General features: G+C 45.3%; 1 protein-coding gene across 10 annotated transcripts in view; it reads right to left on the reverse strand.

Moving 5' to 3' along the window:
- Nucleotides 1-23,047, reverse strand: part of STN1 (STN1 subunit of CST complex) — a 508,555-nt gene that overhangs the window by 321,319 nt on the left and 164,189 nt on the right. For 9 of the 10 annotated variants that reach the window (XM_078643715.1, XM_078643710.1, XM_078643718.1 and 6 more), the window contains 2 exons: nt 20,410-20,564; nt 137-232 (listed from right to left, as the gene is read on the reverse strand). In XM_078643715.1, the coding sequence (XP_078499841.1) occupies nt 137-232; nt 20,410-20,536 (223 nt within the window). In that variant the 5' untranslated portion in view covers nt 20,537-20,564. The remainder of the gene's footprint in view (nt 1-136; nt 233-20,409; nt 20,565-23,047) is intronic. The other variant, XM_078643719.1, reaches the window with a different exon arrangement.

Consider the following 23,047-nt stretch of genomic DNA (forward strand, 5'->3'; position numbering starts at 1 on the left):
TTCATATGTATCTCTTATTTGGTTGCTCTGCCGTTGCTCTTTCATATGTTTTTATTGAAAATACAGGTACTTTAAAACATTGTTATCTACTTTGAAGCCGTGGAGGAGATGAATAATTAGACAAATGATTTCTTACCTCCATAGCGGTAAAAATTCTCTTTCTCTCTTTTATCAACCACAATTCCTAAAATGTCGACTTGCTTTATTGGGTGCCGTTTGTAGAAAAATACACCTGCAAAATACCACACAGAATGCCATATATTAGTGAACAAATCACATAGCTGCACTTGATCTGTTCTACATTTTCCCACCAGGCATACAAGATACACATTGTAGTTTGCCAAGAATCCAGAAAATGTCATTATTGCTTAGATTTAGAATGAGTGGTAACAAGTGGCAGATATTATTAAGTTTAAGGCACTGCCTGGTTTACTTGAGACAACGGGGAGTAGATGCACCAATTCTACAGGAGGCACGCCTGGTCGAAGGGGAAGCTGAGAAGGAATTGGAGAGTTTAATTATATACCATGAGGTTCTCTCTGTTCTCAGGCAGAACATTGATTTGGATACATGTAGGGGTGCCATTTGAATCCACTACTGCTTGCACTGACCGGTAGGGGTGATAAGTCTTTGTAAGGGGAGGTTCAACAGGATACAAGTAACAATATACTCACAACAGTATTCACCGATATGAAAAAAATTGCATACCTCCACGCAAGATAAATGTGCACATTCAACCATGTAAATATTGCTGCTTCTGTTCACATATGGATATTTATTTAGAGGGGTTTGTACCAGCCCTTAAAAGTTTCCAAGTGCCATGTGCATTTATGTATGCATTTAAGTTTTTAGCTATAAAAAATATTCCTCCTTTCAACCTTGTCTCATCTCTACTCTCTCTGATTCATTCCAAACCTTTCCGACTGGTATGAACCCCCTAGATTTCCTTCTCAAACGTTCCCCTCCTTTTTTTAGGCATGTCACCCAACTAACAGGCACACAGAACCAGCTCTTAAAAAACAACTTCTCCTTTCAAATCCATTCCCATCATCCTATCCCTACTCTAAACTCTACTATACACACAAGAAACCAAGAGAACAAACTAACACAACTAATGCAAAAAAGTATTACAAAAGTATTACTAATCTACTATTAACTTCAAATCCTGGGTTACGTGGTAACGTGCTACTCGCCGCAAAGCGCTACAACGCCTCATCAGGGGTAGTAGGCGATATATAAATACCATTTATAATTACAATATATACATACAATAAACACATATGTCCGGGTAAACCAAGAAAATGACTCTCCGCTACTTCTCCTTTTCCCTAGTTGCCTCCTAGGCTGACTCATTTTATTTGCAAGGCGAGTTACCGCATGCACAGTGAAAGGATGATCAGCAACATCAAACAGCCGGTCTGTCTTTCACTAAATACGCTGCACACAGGGCTGGTGCTAATTGGCCTCTGCATATGGGATAGTGCATTTAGTGTAGTATCAACGCTCCGTGCACCCAGTTAAAGGTACACCCAGGGCCGGCTCTAGGCTCACGGAGGCCCTGAGCAGGGAGTGTAGGTAGGGGGCCCGAGGCCGCCAAATCCCTGCCAGGGGCCGCCACGCAAATATGTATCTAAGGATATATATCGGCGTGGCGGCCCCTGGGGTTTGGCGGCCCTGTGCAGGTGCACAGCTTGCACATGCCTTAGGCCGGCCCTGGTACACCAGGGAGCAGACCAGGGCAATGTCCCCTCTCTGTGATACAGGCTGTGGGGTTTCAAGAACTGGTACCTCACACAGCATAGCCCAAGAGAAGCTTTTGCGTAATTAAATGTTACCTCAGAGGCTCCTCACAGATTTTCTGAGATCTAGTGTTGCATCCTGACGTCTGCACTCCTTCTTCCACATATGAACTCTCCTTCAAGCTCTCCTTTTCCAAAACGGTTTGCCTCCTCACATCAACATTCTACTGACGACGTTAGAGGAGTTGAACGAAGGCTTTCCGATTTCAGAACCTCCTGCACAACAGCCATGGTAGAGATACCGTGTCACACACAGTAACATACAACATTAGTATAGGAAAACCCTCCTGTATGCAAGCTTGATTGGACAATCTAGTGCTACCATAAGAATGTACAAGTAAAATAACACAGAGGCACACTGATGTGCCGGTTTCTCTTCTGTGAGTACTAAAATAGATACTTTTTAGAAGGGGTACACATGGGAAGGATAGAAGCAGCAGCTAAGGTTTAGCAGCTATAGAGACAGTAGATAGAGAAATTACAGCCTGTAGGCCCTAGAGAGGGAAGTATTGCTGTGAAAACCTATCAGGGTAGAAGAGCTAAAACGGTCTAATTGCTGTGTTTTGAGAGAGCTAGGATAGTGTAGATGTTAGGACTGAGAGAAATGTGACACTGATTAGAGGGATGGGAGAAATGTAACCGTCTATTGACAATGAGTGAGGGAATTATATCTTGTTATCGCCAGGCTTCGGAGAGCTGAGAGGTTTTAGTTGTTAGGCGTGGGGTCATGGGAGAGATCAAAATTGTGACGATCTAGCTGCGATGAATTAGATCTTTAACGGCCTAGCTTCCAGGAGTGGTTGTAGTGCCGCTCCAATGGGGTGGAAGCCCAGCAATGCTGGTCTGGCTGCCCCCTCCCTAGGCAGGGGAGAGCTGTGATGCTCCAAGGGGGCGGGAGACCAGCGGTGGTCCAGCTCCCTGGGGCGTCGGAGAGCTGTGACGCATTCACAGCTAGGGTATGGGCAAGCCAGCAACGTTCCAGCTTGTGTGGGGAGTTATGCTGGAAAACTGACGAAAAGAACAGGATGAACATCTGGCAGGACTGGAGGGGAAGCAGGAGTGCACAGATTAGGGAAACTCAAACCTGTGTTTAGCTGGTTAGCATGTAGGAGAGTGACACCAAAAGGGTTGGGAAGACATGTTTTGAACTCCGGAGAGGAAAATGTATTGAACATAACATAGTCGCTTACTCGTGGAAGGCACACAGAACATTGCTCAGTCACACAACCAACAAACTAGTCTTTTTTATTGCAAAAATCTTTCTACCCTGTACCGTGCGCATAACTTTATGGTAAAATACATGGAACTTAAATCAATTCGCGTCGGAAAGCAAAAGAAAAGGGGGGCTGTGGAATTGTCGAGGGAAAGTTTAAAAAGGTAAACATTTTAAACTTGTGTAACAGGAAGAGCGCCATTGAAGAAATTACAAAAACAACAAGTGATGGACTGAATGTGGATCAATGTCACACACTCCCCCAGTCAAAAGATCTGGGCCCAAATCCATCGTTTTTTTGCACTCCACACCACCCTGGGTTAGACAATGGCGATATGCAAATCAGCTCTGACCCTGTTGCCCCATGGGAACAGTCCAGTCCGAACTACAAAAGCCATGTCCTTCCCAGAACGGAATCAAGCATCCGAGGACCGGACCGGTTTCGAGGTAACACCTCTCTTCAGCCCGGCTAGCTTGACTCCAAGTGGTGTGGAGTGCCTGGGACCCACGTCTGGGCATCCCCAGCGCACTTAGGGCGGCAATTGCAAAAACAACAAGTGATGGACTGAATGTGGATCAATGTCACACACTCCCCCAGTCAAAAGATCTGGGCCCAAATCCATCGTTCCCATGGGGCAACAGGGTCAGAGCTGATTTGCATAAAGCCATTATCTGACCCAGGGTGGTGTGGAGTGCAAAAAAACGATGGATTTGGGCCCAGATCTTTTGACTGGGGGAGTGTGTGACATTGATCCACATTCAGTCCATCACTTGTTCTTTTTTGCAATTGCCGCCCTAAGTGCGCTGGGGATGCCCAGACGTGGGTCCCAGGCACTCCACCCCACTTGGAGTCAAGCTAGCCGGGCTGAAGAGAGGTGTTACCTCGAAACCGGTCCGGTCCTCGGATGCTTGATTCCGGTCTGGGAAAGATATGGCTGTTGTAGTTCGGACTGGACTGTTCCCATGGGGCAACAGGGTCAGAGCTGATTTGCATAAAGCCACTATCTGACCCAGGGTGGTGTGGAGTGCAAAAAAACGATGGATTTGGGCCCAGATCTTTTGACTGGGGGAGTGTGTGACATTGATCCACATTCAGTCCATCACTTGTTCTTTTTTGCAATTGCCGCCCTAAGTGCGCTGGGGATGCCCAGACGTGGGTCCCAGGCACTCCACACCACTTGGAGTCAAGCTAGCCGGGCTGAAGAGAGGTGTTACCTCGAAACCGGTCCGGTCCTCGGATGCTTGATTCCGGTCTGGGAAAGATATGGCTGTTGTAGTTCGGACTGGACTGTTCCCATGGGGCAACAGGGTCAGAGCTGATTTGCATAAAGCCATTATCTGACCCAGGGTGGTGTGGAGTGCAAAAAAACGATGGATTTGGGCCCAGATCTTTTGACTGGGGGAGTGTGTGACATTGATCCACATTCAGTCCATCACTTGTTCTTTTTTGCAATTGCCGCCCTAAGTGCGCTGGGGATGCCCAGACGTGGGTCCCAGGCACTCCACACCACTTGGAGTCAAGCTAGCCGGGCTGAAGAGAGGTGTTACCTCGAAACCGGTCCGGTCCTCGGATGCTTGATTCCGGTCTGGGAAAGATATGGCTGTTGTAGTTCGGACTGGACTGTTCCCATGGGGCAACAGGGTCAGAGCTGATTTGCATAAAGCCATTATCTGACCCAGGGTGGTGTGGAGTGCAAAAAAACGATGGATTTGGGCCCAGATCTTTTGACTGGGGGAGTGTGTGACATTGATCCACATTCAGTCCATCACTTGTTCTTTTTTGCAATTGCCGCCCTAAGTGCGCTGGGGATGCCCAGACGTGGGTCCCAGGCACTCCACACCACTTGGAGTCAAGCTAGCCGGGCTGAAGAGAGGTGTTACCTCGAAACCGGTCCGGTCCTCGGATGCTTGATTCCGGTCTGGGAAAGATATGGCTGTTGTAGTTCGGACTGGACTGTTCCCATGGGGCAACAGGGTCAGAGCTGATTTGCATAAAGCCATTATCTGACCCAGGGTGGTGTGGAGTGCAAAAAAAAAAAAAAAAAAACGATGGATTTGGGCCCAGATCTTTTGACTGGGGGAGTGTGTGACATTGATCCACATTCAGTCCATCACTTGTTCTTTTTTGCAATTGCCGCCCTAAGTGCGCTGGGGATGCCCAGACGTGGGTCCCAGGCACTCCACACCACTTGGAGTCAAGCTAGCCGGGCTGAAGAGAGATGTTACCTCGAAACCGGTCCGGTCCTCGGATGCTTGATTCCGGTCTGGGAAAGATATGGCTGTTGTAGTTCGGACTGGACTGTTCCCATGGGGCAACAGGGTCAGAGCTGATTTGCATAAAGCCATTATCTGACCCAGGGTGGTGTGGAGTGCAAAAAAACGATGGATTTGGGCCCAGATCTTTTGACTGGGGGAGTGTGTGACATTGATCCACATTCAGTCCATCACTTGTTCTTTTTTGCAATTGCCGCCCTAAGTGCGCTGGGGATGCCCAGACGTGGGTCCCAGGCACTCCACACCACTTGGAGTCAAGCTAGCCGGGCTGAAGAGAGGTGTTACCTCGAAACCGGTCCGGTCCTCGGATGCTTGATTCCGGTCTGGGAAAGATATGGCTGTTGTAGTTCGGACTGGACTGTTCCCATGGGGCAACAGGGTCAGAGCTGATTTGCATAAAGCCATTATCTGACCCAGGGTGGTGTGGAGTGCAAAAAAACGATGGATTTGGGCCCAGATCTTTTGACTGGGGGAGTGTGTGACATTGATCCACATTCAGTCCATCACTTGTTCTTTTTTGCAATTGCCGCCCTAAGTGCGCTGGGGATGCCCAGACGTGGGTCCCAGGCACTCCACACCACTTGGAGTCAAGCTAGCCGGGCTGAAGAGAGGTGTTACCTCGAAACCGGTCCGGTCCTCGGATGCTTGATTCCGGTCTGGGAAAGATATGGCTGTTGTAGTTCGGACTGGACTGTTCCCATGGGGCAACAGGGTCAGAGCTGATTTGCATAAAGCCATTATCTGACCCAGGGTGGTGTGGATTGCAAAAAAACGATGGATTTGGGCCCAGATCTTTTGACTGGGGGAGTGTGTGACATTGATCCACATTCAGTCCATCACTTGTTCTTTTTTGCAATTGAAGAAATTACATCAACTGGGGATGTGGACAACTTTAGTTTCCAGATCCCATGGGCGTGCAGCTCAGCCAGCCCAATATATTTCATGTGTATTTTGGTAATAGAAGTCGGTTTTATTCAATTAAATAGTCTTAGCAAGTACCAAAATGCATAGAAACAATTTGGATTGGATTAGGTCCTCGCACATAGAGTAGGTCGTCTAAAGAGCTCTGCGTCTGAAGTGCACCTTTCAGATATCCAAAATCGCCCTCGAAAAAGAGCATTAAGCCAGAACGTAAAATCAGTCATATGAAAGAGGGACGGCAGTTGAGAAGGGTCAGAGTCCGACAACAGAGGTGCGTTGTTTTTGCGAGCAGTTTTAGACAACTCTTGCAGCTGGGCAGGCTTGAGCCTTGAGGCTCGAAGTCCGCGAGCGATGCGCTCGAGCAATTCGCTTAATGAGGAACAGATAGGAAAGGCAGATGCCGGCTGTGCACGTGCATGCGCGCGTAACCGCAAGCTTTAGGCCATAAGCAAAAGCTTGTGGTAGCATTTCTAAAGCCCACACTCACTAAATGTCTCGCCAGACAAGCACATGCGCTGGCTCAGGCGAGACCTAAAAAGGAGAGACTAAATATTACAAAATCTCTATGACCGAAGTTGGTGTAAATGTTCAAAAAAGGCTGAACATAGGGTCGGGGTTGACGCGCGTTTCGGTGGCTTGCGAAGAGTAGATTAACCACCTTCTTCAGTACCTTTCCAGATATGCACAAATGTCACACAATATCCAGGGGAGGAACAGTGTGGTTGGTGATAAAACTGCTGACAAAATGATACAGTAGCGTCTTTTGAGAACAATATATGATCAAAAATGGCCTAGTAGCCTAATGGCCAATTGATGAAAACGAGCGTGTCTATGTCCAAACTGCGTCGCTACGTTGATTCAAATGTCTAAATTGTTTTCATATGTAGGGCAAGTGGTGAAAACAGTCTTATTTTCACACAAGCAGCGTCCTATCGTGGCCTCAGATGTCTAGTTTGATTGCCTTAGGACATTTGTATTCAATGTCTTATTACTATGGATACGTAATGCTCAGAGTTTATGCCTTCCAACAGCCTACAACTGTGTTGCATGTAAGTCGATATCCTCGTACCACCGGGTTTGTGGTGTATATCATTAGTATCTGCTCTGCATAAATACACAGGCCATCGTTCTTCCAACCGAGTAAAGCAAAAAAGTATTACAAAAGTATTACAAATCTACCATTAAGTTAAAATTTTTGGTTCCGGAATAACATGCTCGCCGCAAAGCGCTACAACGCCTCATCAGGGGTGGTAGGCGATATATAAATACCATTTATAATTACAATATATACATATAATAAACACATATGTCCGGGTAAACCAAGAAAATTACTCGCCGCTACTTCTCCTTTTCCCTAGTTGCCTCCTAGGCTGAGCATATACTCAACAACAAAATGTCATAACTAAGTGGAGAAGACAAGATATTTAAGCATAACCTGTATCATTGGTAGCAAAATGTCTTATAGAATGAAAGGTCCTTATTATTTTAATAAAATAATCAAAAGTTTCAGACATCAGATATTTGAGTGTAAAATTAATGTTTTCTAAAATTGTGATCTTTACAACATATAGCTGCCTTGGGAGTGGCGCTTAATGCAGGAGCACGGAAGAATGAGAGTACACATGAGGCAGGAGAGCTGAGTGAGATAAGCGTACAAAATGCTACCAAATAAGTGAATTGGGGGTACTTAAAACAGCACATCATAGAGTCAGGATAAAGGCCAAACTCCAAACTCCAAGGAATTCTCTTCCGTAGAGAAAGGTGCCTGTGATGTAAACTCTGCACATGCCGAGGTAGCAGTCAATCAGCAGGAAGAAAACAAGTTACTTACCTGTAACTACAGTTATCCAGTATTGGTATCTTTCATAGATTCACATGCCTGAATCATTCCCCGTCGTCGAGGCGGGAGTCCCACGGTAAATTATATATATATAGCAGTGCCTAAAAACCATTAGTAGTAGGCTAGAAAAGGATATAGGCCCAACTAGGCCCAAAACTTAGCAGCCTATCTACATCATTATGTAAAAAGAACTGAAAAAAGTAGCCTCAGCCAATCAGCTGTCCTCACCCTCTAGAACCTTCCCAGCTCAGGCAGTTCTCCTCAGATTTTCCCAGCACAAGTGAGAAGTAGTATCCATAATAAGAACTGCCCAGTCGGGGAGGAGGGTGGGTGCATGTGAATCTATGAAAGATACCAATACTGGATAACTGTAGTTACAGGTAAGTAACTTGTTTTCTTATCCAGTATTGGGGTATCTTTCATAGATTCACATGCCTGAATCAGAATAGCAAGCAGTAATAACCATAACTGTCGGTAGAGGAAGGTGGGAGACAATCCAAACCATATATCCCCACACAACCTGGAAGGTACTAGAGCAAGAACATATTTCAGTACATATGCATAATCATGACAATACCTTCATATACCATATATATAGAACATTAAAACAGTATGTTAGCACAAATGTGACAATAGAAAACAAGAAAAAACCATAAAAGGCTGACCTCAGTGAAGAAGATGCTGCAACACTGCTTCTCCCACTGACGTATCTTCATGTAACACCGGCTGCAGGCAATAGTGCTTGGTAAAAGTATGGACACTTTTCCATGTAGCAGCACGGCAGATGTTTTCCAGGGTCACCCCTGCAAATAAGGCTGTAGACGCTGACATCATCCTGGTTGAATGCGCCTTAACCGTTCTTGTCAGTGGCTTGTTCGCTTTCTCATGACAGAAGACAATGACAGAGGAAAGCCATCTGGCAATAGTTGCTTTCGTCACAGCCTGACCACGTGTAGCTTGGCCATAAGCTACAAACAGTTGGGTAGATTTGCGCAAATCTTATGTCTTTTGTAAATAGAATTTGAGACATCTTTGGACATCCAAGGAATGCAGCATCCTTTCAGCTGGAGTCTTGGGGTCTGGAAAGAAAGATTTTAGTTTCACCGGTTGATTGATGTGAAACTGGGTCGGAACCTTGGGAATAAACTTAGGATGAGTTCTAAGTGTCACACAATCTTTTGAGAAATGTAGGAAAGGTTCCGATATAGTGAACGCTTGTATCTCACTTACTCTCCGGGCTGAAGTGAGGGCCAACAAAATAGCCACTTTCCAAGTCAAGAATTTAAGTTCTGATTTATGAATTGGTTCAAAAGGCCTTTTCAGCAATTGAGATAACACAATATTGAGATCCCACTCAGGAGGAGGAGGCCGCACTGGAGGGAAAACTCGAAATAATCCTTTAAGGAACTGTTTAATTAAAGAGGAAGAGCACAAAGATGGCTTGTTGTAACTCTTTCTGAATCTGGATATGGCAGCAAGGTGAACTTTGATAGAAGAAAAAGCGAGACCTGATCTGGCTAGAGACAGCAGATAAGGCAGAATCTGCTCTGGAGGAGCTTGTAGTGGATGGACATCACGCTCTCCGCACCATAAACAGAATCTCTTCCATTTGAAGCGATAGGTTCTGATTGTAGACTGTGCACGAGCCTGAGATAGAACAGCTCTACAGTCTGGAGAAATCTCCAGGTCCTTAAACTCTAGGAAGTCAGGAGCCAGGCGTGCAAGTGCAGCGACTGAGGATCTGGATGAAGTATTTGTCCTTCCTCCCTTGTCAGCATTGAAAGTGTCGGCTTGAGGCGCAGTGGAGGTTGATGGGAGAGTATCAGAAGCTCCTGGAACCAATACTGTCTTGGCCAGCGAGGAGCAATTAGGATTAGAGAGCAACGTTCCCTCTTCATTTTCTGTAGAACCTTTGGGATGAGAGGAATTGGAGGGAAGGCATACGCAAAGATTCCTGTCCACCTCATCAACAGGGCATTTCCTCTCGATCCTTGCTGTTGGAACCTGCTGGCAAAGTATATGCATTTGCTGTTCTGTTGCGTGGCAAACAGGTCCAGCGTTGGTGTGCCCCAGAGCTGGAAAATTGTTTCCACTTGGCTTTGTTCGAGTTCCCACTCGTGACATCCTGTGAACGATCTGCTGAGATCGTCGGCCAGAGAATTCTGAATTCCCTGAACATGTTCCGCTCTGAGGGAAATTTTGTGATGGAGTAACCATTCCCACATTTCTTGCGCTTGAAGAGACAGGGCTAGAGATTTCGTGCCCCCTTGCTTGTTTATGTAAAACATGCTGGTGGTGTTGTCCGTGCGCACCAGCACTGCAGAGCCCGCAATTCTTGGCAGGAAGGCTCGCAAGGAAAGAAAAATGGCCCTCAACTCGAGGCAGTTGATGTGTTTGTGCTTGTACTGATGGGACCACCGTCCCTGCACTTGAAGGTCTTGAAGATGGCCTCCCCAACCCTCCATGGAGGCATCTGTCGTCAGAGTAAATTCCGGTAGGGTCTGAAGAAAAGTGAGCCCCGGAGACAAATTTTTCTTTGCCGCCCACCATAGAAGAGCTTGTTTCATCTTGGGCGTGACCTTGATACGGTCCTCGAAAGATCCGTCTATCTGCCGCCACTGTCGATGCAATTCCTCTTGTAGAGGCCTCATTCTGAGTCGAGCCAGTGGGACTAGATGGAGTGCAGAGGAACACATCCCTAGCAGGGAAACAAACTGTCGGACCGAAAGAGACTTTTTTGACCGTATTTGACTTGCCAGCTTTGTGATTTTGTCCTGACGAATTTGGGTCAAGAAGGCCTTGCACTGAGAAGTGTCTAGTACTGCTCCTAGGAACGTCAGAATTCGTTTGGGTTGCAGTTGTGATTTTTTGACGTTGAGGGTCAGGCCCAGGTTCGAGAACATTGACAGAGCACTTGTGACCGATTGCTTTGTTGAAGTTTTTGTCGGACTCTTTATTAACCAATCGTCGAGGTACGGGAATACTTGGATTCCCTGTGACCTCAACGCAGCTGCAACCGGAACTAGAGTCTTGGTAAAGATTCTCGGTGCAGATTTCAGGCCGAAAGGGAGGACCTTGAATTGAAAATGGACACCAGCCACTGTGAATCTCAGATACTTGCGGTGGTTTGGATGAATGGGAATGTGGAAGTAAGCGTCTTCCATATCCAAGGAAGCCATGAAATCGCCTTCCATGAGGCAATTGAGGACATCTGCGAGCGTCACCATGCGGAAACTCTGCTTTTTCAGATATTTGTTTAAGTTTCGTAGATCCAAAATTGGACGCCACTCTCCTGAAACCTTTTCCACAAGGAAAAAACGAGAGTAAAACCCCTGATTTTTCTGGGATGTTGGAACTTTTTCTATCGCATTTTTGTGTAGCATCTTCATGGCTTCCATGTATAACAAATGAAGACGAGGAGGGGAGGGACCCCTGGGCGGAGACGTTGGAGGTTTCTGCAAGAACTCCAGAGTGTGTCCGTGTTTGACTATGTCCAGAACCCACTGATCTGAAGTTATCTTCCGCCACTGTTGATAAAAGGCGGAGATCTTGGCGCCCACGGGGAGGGAAGGAAGAAAGGATGGTGTCCGGTAAAACTCACTGGCGTTTATTTGAATCGCGTCCCTGGTAGTTAGAACGTCGTTTCCCTCCTTGACGAGAGAAACCCGCTGACGATGACTGTCGATAGGACTGTTGGTAGTACGGCTTATTTTGAGGCTGATACTGGCGGTTTTGCTGATTTTGATAATGTCCTCTGGAAGGAAAACCACGGCCTCTTGCTCCTCTGAAAAAACCTCGCTTATACTGTAGTGTACCAAGCGATTTGGCCGTATCAGTATCCGTCTTGATCGCAAGCAATGCGTCATCTATGTGTTTGCCAAACAATAACTCGCCATCATAGGCCATGTCAAGTATTTTGGTCTGGACTTCAGGTCTGAAAGAAGTCGCCTTGAGCCATCCGTGCCGTCTAAGAACTGCCGCTCCGGCCAATTGTCTAAAGGCTGTATTAGAGACATCGAGGGCGCAGTCGATAATCTCAGAAGCTGCCCGCTCGCCTTCCATGACAACCTTCCTGACCTCTTCAACACGGTCTTCGGGAACCAGGTTGATGAATTCCGACAGATCTGACCACATTTGTCTGTCATAACGTGCTAAAATTGCCAAAGAATTAGCAATCTTAACAGTAGCAGCGGCATTAATTGAGAACTTCTTCCCAATCGCATCCAACCTCCTGCCCTCTTTGTCTGGAGGTGTTGAAATTGGTGCTGCCGGATTCTTGGATCGTTGTTGAGCCGCTTGTAAAATCACTGAGTCAGGTCGTGGATGACCGATCAAACATGAAGGAGTATCCGGTGGTGCTCGGTACTTCTTGTCGACTCTTGGAAGAACCGCCGGGATGGACGCTGGCGTCTTCATTATATTAATCCCTTCTTTCCAAATGTATTCAATGATAGGGATAGATCTAGATACCCTTCTATACCCTTCTTTGAAATCATGAAGAAAACAGTCAGTCTGCTCAACCGAAACTGTAATTGCAAATCGAGCAGCTGCCCGATGCATGATGTTATGAAAACCTCCTATGTCTTCTGGCGGAGAATCTGAAGGTCGTGGCAAATTAGGAGAAGGCATAGGAATGATGTAATCATTCCATTGTTCCGTAGGCGTAGAATCCGGAAGCTCACCATCCTCACTTTCATCCTCATCTGGAGAGGAGACGTCAACATCATGACCACCAGCCCCGGGGTCAACATCCTGCCTTGGCGAGTGCGAAGGATGTGGCGGGGAATTTGTCGGCAAGACTACTGGCACAGGATTTGGAGCAGGCAGAGTTGGTGGAAACCTCTGACGATAATCAGCCAGCATGGCCTGCAAATCATGAATGAGAGAAGACGGAAGATGAGTCGTGTCTTCTGCGTGTTGTTGCTCCTGATGATAAGGAGTAGCTAAATTTTCCTGATAGTAATGAACGTCATCATCATCTTCATCCTCTTGATATTTGATGTGTAACTGAGAAGGATGATGGGCAACTCCAAAAGGCTCGTCATCATCCCCTTCATCATCAGAATCTGCCTCCACGTAGTTTTCCAGAATATGCGAAGGCAAGAGGGGAGACAAATGAGAGTAACTCTGTCTCTGAAATGATTTCATCTGGAAATGGGTATACTGTACCCTTACCGGAGATGTGGGCAACAAATGCGTAGACGGCGCATTCAAAGATGCTAGCGCTGCTGTCGACGGTAGAAGTGAAACAGAAGTGTGAGTTGCTGGCATTGTCGTCGACGGTATCGTCATCGGAGTTGGAATCGTCGACGAGGACTGTGTTGAAGGCGTCCTAGTAGACGGATCCGTCGACGGACTCTTCGTCGTCGATGGAGCTGAAACCTTCGTCGACGGGCTCGTCGTCGACGGACTCGTCGTCGACGGGGTCTTCGTCGACGGACTTGTCGTCGACGGGGTCTTCGTCGACGGACCTGTCGTCGACGGGGCCTTCGTCGACGAGGCCTTCGTCGACGAGGCCTTCGTAGACGGGATCTTCGTCGACGGGATCTTCGTCGACGGGGTCTTCGTCGACGGGATGGTGGAAACCTTCGTCGACGGGGTAGCCGTCGACGGAAGCGTCGACGGAAGCGATGACGAATGCTTCGTAGATGGTGATTTGGTCGTCGACGGAAGGCTCGTCGACGACGAGCTTTTCTTCAATGATTTTTTCTCTGAAGAAGAAACCATGACGGACATCACAGGAGAAGTAATTGCTGAGGTGGTAACAGTACTTGAAGACGTAGAGGACGTAGAATAGGTGGTGACAGTGAGAGAGGACACCAAAGAGACAGCTTTAGTGCGGACTGTACTCACAGTAGAAGCTGTTGACGCAGCACTCTTCGTGGACTCAGAGGGTTTATGAGAGAGTTTAGGTTTTTTCAGTCTCTCAGGAGAACACCTCTCTTTGGAACTGGCTCTCTTACTTGAGGTAGAGGCTCTGTCCTCATCATCTGTGGCAGACGACTTCAGCCACAAAAGAACTCTTGCCTCTCTATCCCTGATGGTCTTAGGAGGGAAGGTTCGACATATCCTGCAATCCTTCACAACATGTGAAGGATGCAAACAATAAATACAATCAGAGTGCTGGTCGTCCACATGTACCCTCTTCTTGAAGCAGGAACCACAAGCCTTGAATAGAGCCTTCTTTTCAGACATCTTGAGAGAATTTTGAAGAAATTTTGAAGAAAACTGAGTAGGCACTCAGGGAGACTCCCTTACACACGAAGTGCGGTGAAAATCTGAGGAGAACTGCCTGAGCTGGGAAGGTTCTAGAGGGTGAGGACAGCTGATTGGCTGAGGCTACTTTTTTCAGTTCTTTTTACATAATGATGTAGATAGGCTGCTAAGTTTTGGGCCTAGTTGGGCCTATATCCTTTTCTAGCCTACTACTAATGGTTTTTAGGCACTGCTATATATATATAATTTACCGTGGGACTCCCGCCTCGACGACGGGGAATGATTCAGGCATGTGAATCTATGAAAGATACCCCAATACTGGATAACATAGGTAGTCTTCATATAGCCTGTAGAATGGAGTAGGTTTGTATTGGGGCTGTACACACTCATGCAAGATTTGTAAAGACGCAGAGTCGTATTTCTGGAGCAAACCACTTTATTAGCCCTTGTGGTCACCTCCGCTTCCGCCAACTCCAGTCAGGGACTGTTTTACATTTCAAAGGGTAACATTCTACTACCCATACACATTCTCCCATAGAAACTAATTATATAGCTACGTTCCATAGTCGGGACTAGCAGAGCACTAATAAGAACCATCACCACAATACAAGGAGAACCAGGCCCATCAGGACATCCTGCTTGTGTGATTTGTTATGTTTTAATTAAGGTTCTGAGTTCCAGGTTTTAGGTTGGGAGTGGTATTTGGAAGTGGAAGCTGAAGCCAGAGCGTTGAGGTGGTTTATTGTGCTCTACTTATCTTTCAATAAATGTGAAGAAATCTAATGAATTGAGTGGGAGTCACAACAACATCTCTGGCAATGGGTGCAACTCTTGTGCTGTGGGCATAACTATGAAGCCACAAAACCTGATGCTTTGAAGACTCCTGGATGAGTGGACACCTTCGCTTTTTAAGAAAACACAAGTCTACCAGATTGTGATACAGACGGTGACTGCTGCATAATCCTAAAATAAAAGATACTCGGTTGGGAGTTACCTTCATTTACAATGGTTAGTATGTGGCACCCTTCCAGCAAGAGAGGATTGGGACACATACAGTAGTGTCCAGTGGGAGAAGAATCCAGAATGGAGCATTGTCCAGTACAAGAGGAGTCCAAGGCGAGAAGAGTGTGGGGCGCCGGGAATTGCGGTGTCACAAGCAAGTGTGCTTAACACGACTGCGTGGTATCAGCATTGACACTACCTCAGTAGGGATCTACTGATGATGGTATTTCAAATCGTAACCATGTGTTCTCCCGATTGAAAGGAAAGGCAGTAATGTACAGTGACACTTGGCATAAGTGTGGACACCACCTTCAGCACAATAACTGCAACAACTGGCAAAAAAGTGTTGTTTTCAGGTAAACAGTCACAACTCGTACACATGAACCTGCCTTCTGTTTATACTAATAAATGGGTACTGTAGTTCCACAAGTAAAATTTACTTTGATCTTTTTTGTGATGTTATTGTAATCTTAAATGGGAACATACACTAAGATGCTCCTAGGAAGAACATTTTGCTGTGTTGTACCAACCAAGGAGTAGGCAGATTAATATCTTAGTTAATTGTATTACATTATTTCTTTATTTAACTGTGATAACTTGCTTTTTTTCCTTCTCCTTCCTTATAGGATTGCTGCTGTCAGTATGGCCCAACCACCAATGTTTCTAGCGGAAAGTAAATATAGCTAGTTCCTCCGAAGAAACAATGCAAGAATTACCTAATTGCCATTTGGGGAAAAAATGTACAGGAACGAGAACATTTTACTACATAACATTGATATTGACTGGAGGAATATATACAAGAGTATTCCCGAACCAACTACAGGGGAGGGCAATAGAGATGCCTGTGACATCTGTGTTATGACAGTAAAAGTGCTTAAGTGACACTTGAGCCAAGGAGTAACATGGTTTTTGAGACACTTTTGTTTTTTTAAAGAACCAAAGGCAAAAATAAGTGTTTTGGGGATTATATTGACAGATTAAGAAACAAGAGGATACCATTCACATGTGTTGATTTAGCGCACTTGCTTATAATAAACGAGATTGTCACGTGCACCAGAAACCCACAAATTCAATGAAAGTTGTTGGCGAAAAATCCTTCCCTCAAAGAAACAACAGCAATAGTTGAAGGTATAGAGCACACTGCAATATGCATTAAGGAAATGGAGCCTGGCAAGGTGGTTAATTATGTGTGTCAAGTAGGGGATGTTGAGAGTGATGAGCACTGGAGTGCTAGTACATGTTTTTAAAGAGGAAACTAGAAAGTTTGTGCTAGAGAGTAAAGTAACATGCCAGTGGCGTAGCAAGTGGGAAGGGGCAGTCTGCCCCGGGTGGTACGAGGTTTGAGGGCGGCAGCCTCTCACCCCCTCTTAAATACGGCCACCGCGGGGTCGCAAACGCAGGACTCGCCAGCACGCCCACCTCCTGCTCTACCAAGCGGCCACCGGGGGGCGGAAAAGGCCACCGGCGGTAAGGTCTCTAGCTACTCCACAGTGAAATGTTAATATGTGTGCCACACAATGCTGAGATTGCAAGAACAAACAGAAACTGCAGTCTTCCAAGTATCAGCAGTTGGTGATGATGATGGTGTGGTCTTGCCTAAATGCAAAATACTTTCGGTTCATGTGAGCAAGACAGTTTTAGCATATTCTGGTTCACCCTCTACTTTGCTGGGCAACAACATTTTGGCTAAACACTTTGAAGACAGAATGTGACACTTTGATAAAACAGACATAAACCAGGGGGCAGGGGCAATGGATAGTACTGAGATTTAACCAGTGCTTAATTTGTAAAATATGAAGTCCAGCAGTTAACTGGCATGTTTCGCATCTATATTCCAATTTAAGGCAGGGACTCCATTGGTACGGTCTTTGTTGCAAGAAACAGCGACGAGTTATAAGTTGAAAACATCAAAGAGATATAAAAATGAAGTTAGCCCTTAATGTTGTGGAGCAGGTGATGTTGGTACTCTTGGGATTTAGATGCCCTGGACAAGAATAGCAAAGAGTTTAAGCAAAAGATGGGTCTACTGGAGATTTTGAACACTGGATTATTCATAACAAGGAGGTTGTACAGATTTTCCAAGAAGTAAGAGAAGTACAAAACATGTTGAGGGAACCATTAAAGCTAGAATTGGATAGACTGATTAATTCAGAGGTAATGGAAAATAGAGAGTCATCAGAGAGGTTGGCACAGATTGCATTCGCACCGATGGAAACTAGGTTAAGATGTTTGCCAACCGTTTCTACCTCAACAAAAATTGACATTCTTGCCAATGGTTTCTTAAGACTGGAACCGTTAGAGAGTACAAAGATTTCAAAGGTGATAGATTTGTCACATACCTACCACCTGGTTAAATTGCAGGACAGTTCCAAGCAATTCACATCCTTCATTACTTCCATTGGGGCCTACCACTCTCTGTAGATGCTTTTCGGCTTAGTGTAAGCAACCTTGGATTTACAAAGAGTGATGAAAGATGTGTTAAGAGAGATAAAAACAATTCTGCTTTTTCCATAATAATATTTTATGGGAGTGGCACAGAGGACTGTGACAAAACAATAGAAGAAGTGTTGAGATGATTGGAAAACAAAAGGCTGGCCGGGATGAAAAGCAAATGTAAGCTCATGGTAGGTTTGGTAAATTATCTTAGCCATGTTATGACATATATTAAGTTTGATAGAAACTGTTGTAAAAGCAACGGTACCTTGTGAAATGGATGAGGCTCCTTCCTTTTTCTAACCATTCACTACTCTAAATTTGTTAGGAAATTTGAGCACATTATTTATCATGACTCCCCATTTGTAAGTAAGGAAGAGGTGCAGCTGGAACCAGAAATATCAGTGTTATGAGTAAGAGAAAACAATCACATATATTGCGAATGGGTAGCCAGATGTTTCAGGGTGTGAGGAGTTGCTGAAGGGTTATTACTCGATGAAAGGCTGGTTAAGTGTGGTTGACAGGATCAAACTGGTGCATGATGAACATCTTGGAAGGAACCTGATGAAAGGTAGACCGAGAGAGATGCACGGGTGGCAGACAACGCATTGCCTAGTTGAAGAGGTGGTTAGGCATTGTATATGTAGTGTGCTACCAGTGATAAGGGTAAAGTTGTTCGCAAGATCCCGTTGTTGCCAGTTGAGATTCTAGAAAACCCTTGGTGTAAACTTGATTTGAACATTTTGGAACCTTTTGGTTCACTACCTGAGAGAGAGAGAGAGACGTACGTTTGCAATTTATTGAATTATAGCTCTAAGCAGATGCATTTTAAATGTGTGACATTTGTGAATACCATTCCCATAAAAGGATTTCTTAAGGAGAATGTTTTTCGAGATAGAGAACTAGAGGAATTAGCAACTAACAATGGTGCTAAGTTTGTTTTGGATGATATGCATACTTTCCTGGGACATTTCGTCATATTTCACCAGAGGACATATGATATTCTCCTCAAATGGTTAAGTTACATACATTGCTCAAAGATGGAATGGAAATGGTTGCCGAATCTGGGCTAAGCATTAGCGAAATGTTGAGAGAGAGAGAGAAAGAGAGAGAGAGAGAGAGAGTGAGTGTGGGCACATCAGACCACACAATTTTGCTGACCAAGTTGTTGCCTTTCGAGGGAATGAAGGGAAGAATTGCTGCAACAGCATTATCCCCAGGACAGTTAAGGAGTGGAGAGAGAGTTGAGAAATTCAACAGGGAACTCAAAGGTGCATGAGTATCAGGAAAGTTACACGAAATGATCTGGTCTTAAAAACTATGTGGAATCCTGTGTCTAGAAGAAAGGCAAATAGGAGTGTGTGAAAAATCCCCAGAGGCATTTGCAGAGATTTCCTGTATGATATGAACCGCAAAGAATCAAGTAGGTGGCAAGGGTATTGTTTTTCTGAAAAATGGTGAGAAGTGGAGTGTGACTAGACTGTGTAAGGTTGAAAGACCACTAAAGGATGTATTGTTTCCAAAGGAGGGTGAGAGTAGTGGGTGTAGCTTTGGTCATGAAAGCAAGATGCTTTTTCACATGAGGAGACAAGCAGGGAGGAAAGATCACTCTTTGCATATATCCTCTTTCTATAACATTTAAGTCTTTCTACATTATTGTCATTTACTATAGAAGTTGACCATTTTAGGGCAGGAGATGTGTTGTAGTACTTTGACATGTGAGTTAAAGTAATACACATTTCAGACAGTGCTTGTGCTATTTGTTATGTATAAATTAAGGTTGTGGGTTCCAGATTCCAAATGGAGAGGTTTGGAGTGGGAAGTAAAAGATGGAACAAGGACGGTGCAATGGTGTATCGTGCACTACTTATCTTGAAAAAATCTGTATTGAGTGTGCATCCTTAAAACATCCGTCTATACACACACTAAGCTGTGACTTTTAGCGGCTTTTGTAGTAGAAGGAACCTCTGACTCCCTGAATAAAAGGCAGGGCAGGGGTTTTTACTTACAACTCATGGGCTAAGCTAGAGCACAGTTAAAAGACTGTAGCCACTTTTACACCCCATCTTTCAAATATTTAGATTTTTCTCTCCATTACTCCCTCTTCTAGGTGCTCTGTCATGTACTCCCTTTAGAGCGTAAATGTTTGTTCAATTTTTTCCTGTTCACTTCCAGGGTGCCCGATCATGCAGGTTTGCACAAAAGTGTGGATCACCCTTCGCAGAAATGGTTCTGCTACTGCGGGAAAATTGGTTCAGTGTGTTAGAGCATATTCAAAACCAGGTAAAAGCGCCAACTGTTACTAGCAAGTAGTGATAACTCTCTTATTTGTGTACTCCCCATGCTCCAAGCACTAGACAGTATCAAGCACTGAAAGTTACAGAGCCCCGCTTCTTAGAGGACGAAGCAGGCAGTGGCCCTAAATGGGCTAATGACGCGTCAAGATGCCATGCAATCTTCATGCTAGGATTGCGGTCGCTTGGTACCAAAATATTTCATATACTACAAACTACACTTTGAGAAACAGGCCCTATGCTGAAAAGAGCCAAACATTACCACATAGGGAATAAAAGAGTGCTTCATAACAAGCAACATGTGAGATGCTTTCACAAAAATGTCTTTGCAATGTATAATTTGTAACAGAGAACACTACTTCATTTCTAAAACCTATTTTATTGCTGAACCCATTACAACTAGACGACAAAACATACCTGCAACCTTTTCGGACTGCTTCAGTTCAAGGATGTCTTTTATATACAGCTTTGCAAAAGCCCTAAAGACAGGATCCAGTCCCCACAACAACACGGGGGGCTCCTCAAAGGATCCAGGGTGGGACATCACTCGGAGGGTTCAAGCTGCCACCTGCCTGCAAAGAACAAAGGTTTCCATTAATCAGCTGCATTAAACCAGCCTCCTGCTAGAGTACAAAGAGGATTAGAACAAGATGAATGGAACCTGGACATTAGTTGGAGGGGCCAGAAGAACACTCCAGGGTACTCAGTCAGCGGGTAACCCTAATCACTGCTAAAGATACCATGGTTTTTGCCCTGTGAGAGGCTTTGGATGACACAAGGATACCATGCTTCAAGAGAGGTGGCACAAGGATGCCAGGCTTCAAGAGAGGTGGCACAAGGATGCCAGGCTTCAAGAGAGGTGGCACAAGGATGCCAGGCTTCAAGAGAGGTGGCACAAGGATGCCAGGCTTCAAGAGAGGTGGCACAAGGATGCCAGACTTCAAGAGAGGTGGTACAAGGATGCCAGGCTTCAAGAGAGGTGGTACAAGGATGCCAGGCTTCAAGAGAGGTGGCACAAGGATACCAGGCTTCAAGAGAGGTGGCCAAGGAAACCAGGCTTCAGGAGAAGCAGCACTGCACGTGCCATGATTTTACACTCTCCTCTCACCAGACATGAAAGACTTCTGAATTCTTTATTCCAAAACTGATTTACGTCTTGTTACAGCACCAACTTTGTTGTCACCTTACATTCACTTCCGCATGCTCTAGGCTCTCAGTAGTAAAACACAATGGGAATGAATATTGCCACAGGTTGCAAGTCTAAAAATCCTTCTTTGCTCTTGATTTTTGGGTTTGACAGCATTGTGCAAAGGCTGCAACCACATTTCCATTATTAGCAGCCAACCCGCCTCCTAGGCAGGGCAGGCAACGCTGGGCGTTCTGCTGGGCAGGGCAGAACAAGCTATTCACTCGCACCAGTCGGATTACATGAGTAATCGGGATGGGCGCTTGGCGATTAGTAATAGCAGGTGTGGCTCCTACAACAACTGTCTCCTAATTTAGGGATGCAAGCATGATTGAAATGATCAGCTGGCTATAAAGTATGATACTCTGCACAAGCTCATAAAGCTGGGTGTTTATCAACAACTACAACCGTGCTCTTCCACTGGTTGCTGTGAATCACAGAATGAACTGCCTTTTGTAACAATCAGGACTCCTGCCAGATCATACACATTCTAGAACACATTTACCATCATAATAAAAATGGCAAAAAGGTATGTGTTGTAAATGAGACGACGAGGTCGTACAAGGGTGTCAGCTCAGTTAGGGAATTTATTATGATAGAGCGTAGAAAAACCCGACCAACAAGACCGGGACCAAACGGGCAATAACGGCCGTTAGGACCGAACACTGGCCACGTAGTGGAAGCGGGCAGCTCGAGCGCAGCACGAGATGCACGCTGAGGACAGGGAAAATATAACACATCTCCTTTCCTTAAACAGTGGAAAAGGAAAGCATATTAAAGTAATTTAAGCAAAAACACAGCAGAACACAAAATGAAGACATTGCTTAGAACACGCAGTTTTCACTTTAAGAACAAAAGAAACAAGTAACCCATGACCATGTAAATAGCATTGTAAATGGCATTGCTTAGAACATAAGCTTTTCATGTAACATAGAACTATGTAACCCCACACCCTTCCTTGGACGAGCGAAAATTTACACAAAATCTTTTAAGTAAGCAGGAGCAACTCTTTTGCGAATTGGTCTGCAAGCCTCTTCAACAATAACCTTTTTGGTGACAGTCATATGATTGGTTGGCTTGGCCTTTTTTTGGTAAAGTGCTACTCTGCGCAGATTCCAAGTTTGCCCATTCTGCAGCCTTATGTAATTACCAGCCACAGACTTCACCTGGTAGGGTCCTCTAAACTTGTTAAACATATTCTGGTTCCCGCCAGGTTTCACCTTTACTAAATCCCCTTCAGCGATGTTAGTGGAGGCGCAATTTCTTGACTTACCGTGACTATCCTTCTCTATTTTCCCATGTAGCCAAGTGGGAATCAGCTTCGTACCCGCAGGCCTCCCTCTCATGAGTTCAAAAGGTGTAATAGACATGTTACTGTGAACAGTTGTACGGTAAGCCCACAACATTTCTTTAATTTCCTTCTGCACTGACCGACCAGAGGCTAAGGCAAGTTGCATAGTGCCTTTCACAAGTCTGTTCACCCTCTCGCACAGTCCGTTCCCTTGAGGATTGTAAAGCGACGTGCGCAGGTGCTTTAAGCCCAAAAACACAAAATAATTCTCCATGATTGCCGAGGTAAGTTGTGTGCCATTATCTGTTAAAACTACTGAAGGGATCCCTTCACGCCTAAAAATCTCATCCAGAACCCTAACAGTGGATTCAGCGGTGATGCTCTTCATAAAAGCAACCTCCACCCACCTTGAAGCCGAGTCCACTAACACCAAAGCAAACTTCTCTGAATCCAGCAGGTCATGAAAAGGACCTATGAAGTCAATACAGACCTTCTGCCACGCACCATCGTCAGAAACGATCTGTCCCATAGTATCCTTACTAGCACGAACCTGTAACCTCTTTTCCGACTCTTTGCAC

Source organism: Lissotriton helveticus, chromosome 5_1 (assembly GCF_964261635.1).
Source record: "Lissotriton helveticus chromosome 5_1, aLisHel1.1, whole genome shotgun sequence".
In the NCBI taxonomy this organism is placed as follows: Eukaryota; Metazoa; Chordata; class Amphibia; order Caudata; family Salamandridae; genus Lissotriton; species Lissotriton helveticus.